This window comes from Rhinopithecus bieti, unplaced genomic scaffold, assembly GCF_001698545.2.
Source record: "Rhinopithecus bieti isolate Rb0 unplaced genomic scaffold, ASM169854v2 scaffold_10548, whole genome shotgun sequence".
Taxonomy (NCBI): domain Eukaryota; kingdom Metazoa; phylum Chordata; class Mammalia; order Primates; family Cercopithecidae; genus Rhinopithecus; species Rhinopithecus bieti.
In genome coordinates this window covers 1,839,441-1,849,249 of record NW_016806834.1, presented here as the reverse complement: position 1 = coordinate 1,849,249, position 9,809 = coordinate 1,839,441, and the positions used below count along the sequence as shown (strand labels likewise).

Sequence of the window (9,809 nt, the reverse complement as noted above, 5' to 3'; positions counted from 1 at the left end):
CTCATCTTGTGAGCCACAAACTGAGGTTGATGCATCTTCTACATTAGCTACAGAAACAAAGGGATGGACGAGGTTTATGCCAACATTCCTGCTCCCTTTCCCTAAGTGATGGTATTGGGGAACTCAGCCGCATCTCACATTAACAATGTCTTCAGTATTGTTTTCCTCCCCCTCCCAAACCCCAATAAAACACACCAACTGCTTCAGAGTATTTCTGAGTTGGGTTTTTTCATGGGTTTTTGTTTTGTTTATTTCAAATACTGAAAAAGTCCTTTGGGCTCTGTGGGGTTCCCCATGCTCACGGCTCCTTTCTCCCACACTCACTGCTCTTCTCCCCACAGCAAATCTATTTCAAGGACAGTACTTTTAAAAATAATTAACACTGAGTTCTCAACTAGCTCTGCAAAACCAGAGGAGCTGTTTGCATCTGTCTGTGCAGATGGAGTTTCTTTTATCTGACACCAGGTCTCCAATCACACTGAAACAAGGCATTTATCTACAGAGCTCAACTAGAACCCCTTTTCATTAGTCTACTCCACTTCCTTCCCCTCACATCTACCCCACACCAGCCACGTGGTTAAGCAGGATAGTCAGGAATGTTTTTACCAACTCCAAGCCCTAATTCATATTCCTCCATATCTCCCACCCCACCCTCTCAACCCCACCCCCACCCCCAGAATTTCATTGAGATTTCTCCCAACTGTTATTTGGAAAAAAGGTAAAACAAAAAAGGTTCAAGGTCTTGGTGCTCAGCCCAAGGGGCTCCATGTGCTGGGACACCAACGGGCAAGGGCTTCTGCCTCTCCAGCCCACACCCGAGCCACCTCCTGACCCCCGGCTGTAAAAGCAGGAAGGGGCAGGAGCCAGCACAGGACCCGGGTGCGGGGAGGGCAGCGTCTCAGGATCTGGCGGAGCCCCGGGCAGCATCATTCAACTTGGCCACTGCGGACGAACACAGAAGAAAAAAAAAAAAACCACTGTCAAGTAATAGGGGAAAAAACCCTGAACTCCATCCCAGTCTCTACCCCATGATTCCTCCACATTTAACAACCATTAGGCAACCTGGCATATGTCTCAATCCTATCCATAAGGGAGTTGCAAAAAATCAAAAAAGAGAATTTCAGTCTTTTCCTATCCACGAAACAACATTATCTGCCTTTCTGGGAAATCCATGGATAACAAACATAGAAAAACAATTCTTTAGATAAGATGAAAATAACTGGAGGTTTCCAGGTGGGTAAGCTGCCTGACTCAGAGCAGGCTCAGTTTCAGAGGCATGGCCACAGCTACTTGCAAAGACTGAAGTAGCACAGTGATGACATGGTGACTGTGTGGAGGCCAGAACCAGACCACACACATGCTGTTCTGAGTGGATTTAATAATCTAGGTTTAATCAAAGCAATTTGCATTTGGATTTCCTTGCTAAGGAAGCTATGTACTTCATGCTGTGGACACTGGCAAATACAGAATGTAGACTGTTTGTTTTCTTAGCCTTGAAGATGACCAGGCAGTGAGACAGAGTGAGACCAACAGTTTTTCTAATTTCCCTGCTCCTCCTATTCCTTCCTAAAAAGCAGACTCATTGTGACCAGTAGTCTTGAGGACTCAAGCTGAATGATACAGAAGGCAGCTCAAACAGAAAAGAAAAAAAGTACAGAATTCGAGAAGATCGGAGATGAAGAAAACGTACAAAATTATATATATATTTATATATATAATAACATGACATATCTATGTACAACATGGCTGGGACAGTTGAAGAAACTATACAATGGTGTTCAGCATTTTCCCCTTCCCACATGGACTTTAAGGATGACAGCATGAGGAAATGGAGCAAGAAACACAAAAATTATATACAATTACAAGTGACAGTCAAGGAGTTTGGGGACCAGGGAGTCCAGGGATCCTGCTCTCTCCATTCCTTCCTCACCAACTTTTCCCTGTCCAATCTGAATGACAGCCTGAACACTGGCCAGTCAGAAGAAAAGTATATACACACCTCATCCCCCCACATGCACATCAGCAAGTCTGTCAGTCATTCTCATTGGGCCAAATGTTTGGCATATCAGAATTTGTGATGTGAGAGGGAGGGCAAGAGGATTACAGAATCTTGCTCTCTTGAACATTAGTTCTCACCCTGGCCCTCTCTGTCATAAGTAGCAAGTTGCATTCAATAAGATTCTAGCCAAGCTGGTGATAACTAGATTGAAGATGCGGGTCACCTGCAACCCCTTTCCTCCACCTATTCACAAATGAGCAAGGCTACCTCTCCTCATCACACAAGAGCTGGGTTGCTGAGTTCTGGGAATGCAGCGATTTCTCAGTCTTCCTCCTCTCCCTCCCTAACCACTTTCCCTAGCTTCCTCCAAGGTGAATCATCTTCTAAGAACCTGCTCCTCCAGCCCTGCAGGAGTACTCAGCCCCAGGGGCTAGCTCAGTTTACCCTTCTTCCTTTTTCCCTAACAATATATCTGGCATCAGATTGCATCTGAAACATGGGTCAACATATGTGCATGACTGAGCATGTTTCCTCAGGCCTGCAGCTCTGCTGCCAGAGAAGCTTTTTAGCAGCTAAGGCCCAGAGGTAGGCTGGGAGAGTGGGCTGGGTCAGAGGCAAGAAGCTTCCATGGCTAGCTTTTTTTTTTTTTTTTTGACCCTCAAGACTGTGATATCTGTAAAGTTCTCTTGCCTGAATTTATAATCCCCAAACCTCAATTTACTCTCTCCTCATGTATCCCTCAAATGGTTCCCCTCTGTAGTACTTTCCCAATATTACAGAGCAGAGACTCACCACCCACAAGCCTTCCTCACCTTTAGTTTTACAATTAACAGTACAGAGTTTTTCTGTTGGCAGTTGTGACTTCAGAATCAGAATCAATCTTACATACATTTAACTCTATTTTACAGGTGAGGAAATAGAAATCCAGAGAGGATAAATGACTTAACCAAGGTTATACATCAGCTCTGCTGGGACTGAGTAGAGCGAGAACCCAGGTATCTTGACTCCTAAACCAGTGCTCTTCCCACTATCCCATGATACTTTCAAAAGCAACATGCTGGAAAAGAGAGAGAAGGTGCCCATTTTCTGTGAATAATGTTCATCAATCTTTATATTATTTGAGAGCCAGAGCAAACTGTAAGAGATACTAAGTAATGGAGGCTAAGGGGGCACTGTAGTTTTAGGCAAGCAAGTCAATTTTTCTTTTAAGGATTCTCTAAACCTGCCACAATGGAAACATGAAGCAATAGCAGCCTAAGGGACAGAACACTTAGAAGCACAGAAAACATGTCTCATTCAATCTACCTTTCCCAACTATGTTAGGTTAGCCTTGGGATGTTAAACCTGCCAAATTATTCCCAAGGCTCAGTCTAATCAATTTTGGGACATTCTCTCCCAAAAGGAGAAATCACATCTCTCCAGTTTCTCACACAAAAAAAAACATTTGCAGCATTATCCAATCCTAGCCTTTCCTATTTCTGGGCCCTACCTGGACTACAGGGAGTGTGTGGAAGTCTCAATCTAACCAAAGAAATCAACTTAGAGCCCCTTTTCAACCTACATTACCTTCTCAGCAGCCACCAGCAAAATCACAGTCATTTCTGGCTAGCAAGCTGAGATCTGACTAGGTGCCCATTTCATCCCTGCCTATAATATATAAAAGTCCAGTGGTTGAGGAAGGGGAGGAGAGGGGGGCTCAGGTTACCCCGCAAGCTTGCTGGTGACGAGCGAGGACTTTCTCTGGGGCAGATCCTGTGGGGTGGGGATGTGGTCACCAGTCACCAGGTTCTTGTCTGGTCCTGCACTTGGCAGCTGCTTATTCTTCATCTTGGCTTTGGCCATGTTGTAGTCTCCTGAGTCAAAGTACTTTTGCTAAGAGATAAGAGGGAGGTTTAGGTGAGTGAGGCACTCTGGCCTTCCTCAAAAACAAGGAGACTCACATCTCACATTCATTATAAACCTTCATGCACACTCGGATCTTTCAAGAATCTTCCTTGATTAACCTCATGCATACACAGTTTAACATTAATTACATGTACTTATGTCTTCTCCCCAGTGTGTTGACTGTTTCAGGTACGTAAGCAGTTTCCCAGCTAGAGTAAATAGTTTTGGAGTCAAGGGAAAGCCCCTACCATCCTTTGTACCCCACTCAGTATAGGATGGTTCAACCAAGATCACTTATTCATAAAGGGTAACTGAGGACCTTACTGGGTACAGGGCAATAACCTGGAACTGGAGAAACAGAAATGAGTAAGATATAGAGAAGGATAAATATGGGGCTATCCTAGCCACCAGGAGATCAACCACAAGCCAACAACCTCAAGATGATTATTCTCCCAGACCCGGAATAGAAACTGGGCCTGTTCATGAGGATAATGTATTTTCCTTCTGACTCTCACAGCTCCCACACATGTTCCATGACTGTGACAGCCTGCCCACGCCTGCCTTGCCTCCAGCAAGGTAAATGCAAATCAGCATCACATTATCATCTGTGACTGAGACTCAATAATTGGGATCCTCCACAGGGATGTTTCACCCTCTATTTTATCTACACAGAGAAGCACACTTCAATTTGATGATTTATAATCTTACAGGCATTGCAGAGGAGAGTAAAGGAAATAATTTTTTTTTTTTTTTTTTTTTTTTTTTGAGACGGCGTCTCGCTCTCAAAAGATGGAGTCCCAGGCTGGAGTGCGGTGGCGTGATCTCACCTCATTGCAAGCTCCGCTTCTCCAGTTCATGCCATTCTCCTGCCTCAGCCTCCAAAGCAGCTGGGACTACAGGCGCCCGCCACCACACCCGACTAATGTTTTGTATTATTAGTAGAGATGGGGTTTCACCATGGTTTAGATCTCCTGACCTCGTGATCTGTCTGCCTCGGCCTCCCAAAGTGCTGGGATTACAGGTGTGAGCCACTGCACCCAAATTTTTTTTTTTTTTTTTAAAAAGATAATCCCTCAGTCAGCTTTAGGTACCTTTGGGAACTAAAAATCTGATCAGGAGCTACATGGCTATGAAAGTAGACTCTCTCTTGGTGAGGAGGACCACTCTGAACAGGAAAAATACGTTTGCTGCAGGAGTATAATTAATGGCTGGTGCTCACTTTGAGGGTATGAAGAAACTGATTCACTTCAAGTTAAGGATTTATTTCTGTAGGAGAGATGGTTTGATCTTCTTCTGAAATGATGCATCCCAAAATTTATCTCTAATGCTTAAAAAGTACACAATCCTAAAACCTCCAACATTCAAACAGGCAAATGCCTGGGGGCAGTCTGCATTTCAGTTTCTAACATCTTTCCCTCATTCCCCCACACACCCAAATGCTCCAATTTAGGCCTTCATTTCCTACACAGGAAATCAGGAGGGAACTGATACCACATTAGGGATTTACATTAATTTGACTTGCTCTTTTCAAATTTCAAATTCCTCTCTACTTCTGTTCAACAACAAAACCTCCAGAAAGGATCCAGTAGAACCTCCACAGACTTCATTCCAAGAACCCCCTTTGGCTCCAAAGAAAGAGGGTAAGAGATTATGCCCCATACCCCTTTCTGGAGTCTCTTCATGAGGAAGTCGGAGCCTCCAGGCTTTTGTCCTAGGCTTGGATATTTGGCCTTTAGCTTTGCCTCTTCAGCTCTCTCAGGGAGAATACCTTCTTTCTCCTGCGTGTCCTGGAGAAAACAAATGAGCCAAATAAAATTAAAGACTGAGAAACAACTGCTTCTCACATCTGATAACAACTATACTATCAACTTCTCCTGGAGATCCACCCACTTGTAAATATGCTATCTCCACTCTGCTGTTAAAGCCGGATCTTTGTTAAAGTCCCTACAGCTCAAGATGACTACTGTGAGAAGAAAAAGACAAGCTGCTTCTCACACTCCACCCAAGGAACCACCCAGGGACCTATGTGTATTGGGCTAAAGGTGATACTAAACACAATACTTTAATCACAGAATGGGCCATATCACTCAGCACAAATGCTAAGAAAGACAAAGAGAAAAAAGAGCTAGCAGGCTTCTGGTGATACAGGATGAGTAGGAGGGTTCCCTAGGCTATCCTACATGTCACATGAGAAATTAAAAAAAAAAAATAGTTTGGAGCTGGGCACAGTGACTCATGCCTGTAATCTCAGCACTTTGGGAGGCTGAGGCGGGTGCATCGCTTGAGCTCATGAGTTTGCGACCCACCTGCGCAATATGTTGAAACCCTGTATCTACAACAACAAGAAACAGTTTGCTAAATGTTCCCTCCTTATTCATTTTTTTCTTTTCTTTCTTTTTAAAAATCTCTACACAACAAAGCAGTTCCTTCCTTATTCAGGGTCTAAGCCACCTGTTAGGTCTCCCTGTGGAGGAGGCTAGCTTTGTGGCCTTCTTCAAAGATCTCCACCTGAGTAATGGCACAGCCTTGCTTCAACATTTCCACAAATATTATGGTAGCAAGCTGATAAACAGAGAGGAAAATGACACTGTTTTTAACCTCAGGAAAAGAAAGATACAGTAGGCTCACTAGTATTTACCCACCAGCTTTCATTTAAAAAAATCAATACCTACCCTGGTGGTGCAGGGGCTCTCACTACTGTAGTCAATCTCTTTTTGTTTCTTGTGGTCCCTGCTGCCCTTTAGTGACTTTCTGAAAAGATCTGAAGTCAACGTATGGATCTTTTTAGTGGGATTATATTCCTTTCTCTTGAAAATCACGCATAGATACAACACCAAGTGAATTTAATGAGTGCCTGAACCCAGTGCTAAATTTTAGAAGTCAAATACAAACCCCAATAAGGGGTTTATTTGGCGAGTTTCCATCACGGAATCGCGGGTGCACTAAGTCCCTGCCTTGGAAGTCTAGGGGAAGAGAGTAGCGTCTTTCTCACGACCCTGTCGGTGTCTTTTCCAAGTTTAATCACCATGATTCTGTCTGGAACTCTAGTCCTCTTCGATCTTGTTGGGTCCAATAGACCATCCTTAGCTACTAAAATAGATCTCTTGAGAAAGTTGCTGCCTTAAACTAGCTATAATAATAATTACACTTCTCCCCTCCCCCAATACTCGTCCTTTTTAAACGTCTTTACCTCGACCCCTATCTTTGCGGATTGAGGCTGCGGGCCCCAGCCCGAATGCTGGGTCATTTACCTCTACTAACCCATAACACACATCACACCCAGGACCACCAGCTAGACCCCTTCCATTCACCTTCTTTCCAAACACCCGCCCCGCGTCCATGCTCGGCCAATTATAGCACAGCGTCCAAGGGTTGAGCAGTAGGCCTATTGGCCAATCAGGAAGAGTCTAGTACTGAGTGACAAAGGACCCAACAAACCAGCGCCAAAGCAGCAGGTCGTGTTGAAACTCACCCTGCGTGACGCAAAAAGTGGCCAACCCCTGCGGAGCCTGAGACCATGGCGACCAATCCGCACTGGTGGGAGACCGTCTCCAGCCCCATCACGGTCTCCCCAGCTCGCCCGCCCGCACCCCCTCCACTTCACCTGCTTCTCCTCGCCGGTCTCCTCCGCAGGGTTCTCTTCTTCTTGTTTCTGGGACATGGCGGGACCGGGACTGTGGAGTGTAGGGGGCCCGGGAAGGCAACCGGAGAAGGGAAGGGGGAGGGGAAACGGGGATAACCTGCGCTGCTGCTTCGGCTCCTGTCACTAGTGTTGCTCAGTCAAAATGGCGGCCCTTGCCCATGACGTTACGACCGCCCCTTCCTATGAGAGCCAGTGGGAGTGAGGTAGATGGGGCAATGACGTAACGATCTACCAATAGTCGCCGTCTAAAGGTGGGCTCTATAGAGGCGACCGGCAAGCTGGAACACCAACCTGGAAAGAGAGTGAGACACAAGGACCAATTGGAAGCCTGTGGGGGATATCGGGGGCGGGGCTGCTGGCTGTTGTATTTTTGCCCCTTTGGTGGGCTCCGGCTTCCTTCACTCCAGCGCCCCGCGCCCGAGAGGTTTAGTGGGGCGTCAAACTGGAGAGCGAAAGGATGGAACCCTTTATTCATATCAGGTGGAGAGGATTAAACTTTGCGCAGTGTTAGCAGAAAATGATCGAGCTCCAGAAAATGATTTGGAGCTTAGATTCGATTTTAAAATAGTACCGACAGGCCGGGCGCGTTGCCTCACGCCTGTAATCCTAGCACTTTGGGAGGCCGAGGTGGGCGGATCACCTGAGGTCAGGAGTTCGAGACCAGCCTGGCCAACATGGCGAAACCCCATCTCTACTAAAAATACAAAAATTAGCCAGGCATGGTGGCACATGCCTGTAATCCCAGCTACTCAGGAGGTTGAGGCAGGAGAATCGCTTGAACCCAGGAGGCAGAGGTTGCAGTGAGCCGAGATCGCGCCAGTGCGCTCCAGCTTGGGCAACAAGAGCGAAACCCCATCTCAAAAAAAAATAAAAAGAAAAATTATGTAGTGGAGTAGAATGAGATATGGGAGTCTGTAGAGCTGAATCTCAGTCCTGTCACTTTTTTATGAGACCTCAGGTGAGAATTTTCTTAGCCTTAATTTTTTAAAAATCAACATTTAATAGACATTATTAAAACTTTAAAGCATACTATTAGAGCCAGCACAGTGGCACGAACTAGTACAACTGGTAATTGTAATTCCAACTGCCGGGGAGGCTAAGGCAAGAGGATCACTTGAGCCTGGACCTTGAGACCAGCCTGAGCAAGATAGCAAGATGCTGTCTCCAAAACAATTAAACATTTTTTCTTATTTTATTTTAATTTTTTTATTTTGTATAGAGGCAGAGTCTCACTATGTTGACCAGACTAGTCTTGAGCTCCTGGCCTCAAGCTATCCTCCCATTTCGGCCTCTCAAAGCTCTGGGAATGTGACTGTGAGCCACCACACCCAAAGTAAAAAATATTATTATTATTATTATTTTTTGAGACAGAGTTTTGCTCTTGTTGCCCAGGCTGGAGTGCAATGACGCGATCTCGGCTCACCGCAACCTCCGCCTCCTAGGTTCAAGCAATTCTCCTGCCTCAACCTCCTGAGTAGCTGGGATTACAGGCATGCACCACCACGCCCAGCTAATTTTGTATTTTTGGTAGAGATGGGGTTTCACCATGTTGGTCAGGCTAGTCTCTAACTACCAACCTCAGGTAATCTGGCCATCTCAGCCTCCCAAAGTGCTGGGATTACAGGCGTAAGCCACTGTGCCCAGCCAAAAATACATATATATTAACAAATGTATTTTATGTTATTTCACCCAGCTCTTCTACTCCTAAGAATTTATCTTACAGCTATAGATTTATACATATGCAAAACAAAATTGCATACAAGAATTTTTATTGCAAACAATAGCTGCAGCAACGAAAACAACCTTATAAAAACAATCCTGTCTGGGTGCGGTGGCTCCTGCCCGTAATCTCAGCACTTTGGGAAGTCAAGGTGAGAGGGTCACTTGAATCCAGGAGCTCGAGATCAGCCTGGGCAACAAAGTGAGAGTGTCTTTCAGAAAAGTAATAATAATATAAATAAGTAAACAAATAAATAAAACAATCCTCTGAAATAAAGCCAAAATACTGCTGGACACGATGGCTCACGCCTATAATCCCCACACTGTGGGAGGCCATGGAGGGCGTATCACCTGAGGTCAGGCGTTCAAGACCAGCTTGGCCAACATAGTGAAACCCCTCCTCTACTAAAAATACAAAAGTTACCAGGGCATGGTGGCACGCCTCTGTAATCCCAGCTGCTCAGGAGGCTGAGGTAGGAGAATTGCTTGAACCTGGGAGGTGGAGGTTGCAGTGAGCCGAGATCATGCCACTGCACTCCAGCCTAGGCAACAGAGCGAGACTCC

The 9,809-nt window shown here is 45.4% G+C and overlaps 1 protein-coding gene across 4 annotated transcripts; it reads right to left on the bottom strand.

Moving 5' to 3' along the window:
• Nucleotides 1-209: 209 nt before the first annotated feature.
• ENSA (endosulfine alpha) lies at nt 210-7,699 on the bottom strand. Of its 4 annotated transcripts, XM_017877782.1 has the most exons (5): nt 7,074-7,303; nt 6,556-6,644; nt 5,545-5,670; nt 3,705-3,871; nt 210-942 (listed from the first exon to the last, which is right to left on the bottom strand). In XM_017877782.1, the coding sequence occupies exons 1-5, from the start codon at nt 7,222-7,224 to the stop codon at nt 927-929; spliced, it is 549 nt and encodes a 182-aa protein (XP_017733271.1). In that variant the 5' UTR covers nt 7,225-7,303; the 3' UTR covers nt 210-926. The 4 variants fall into 4 exon arrangements, with proteins under 4 accessions (XP_017733271.1, XP_017733273.1, XP_017733274.1 ...); XM_017877784.1 differs by lacking the exons at nt 6,556-6,644; nt 7,074-7,303 and adding an exon at nt 7,488-7,699; XM_017877783.1 differs by lacking the exon at nt 210-942 and having other exon boundaries at nt 1,677-3,871; nt 7,074-7,304.
• Nucleotides 7,700-9,809: the final 2,110 nt, after the last annotated feature.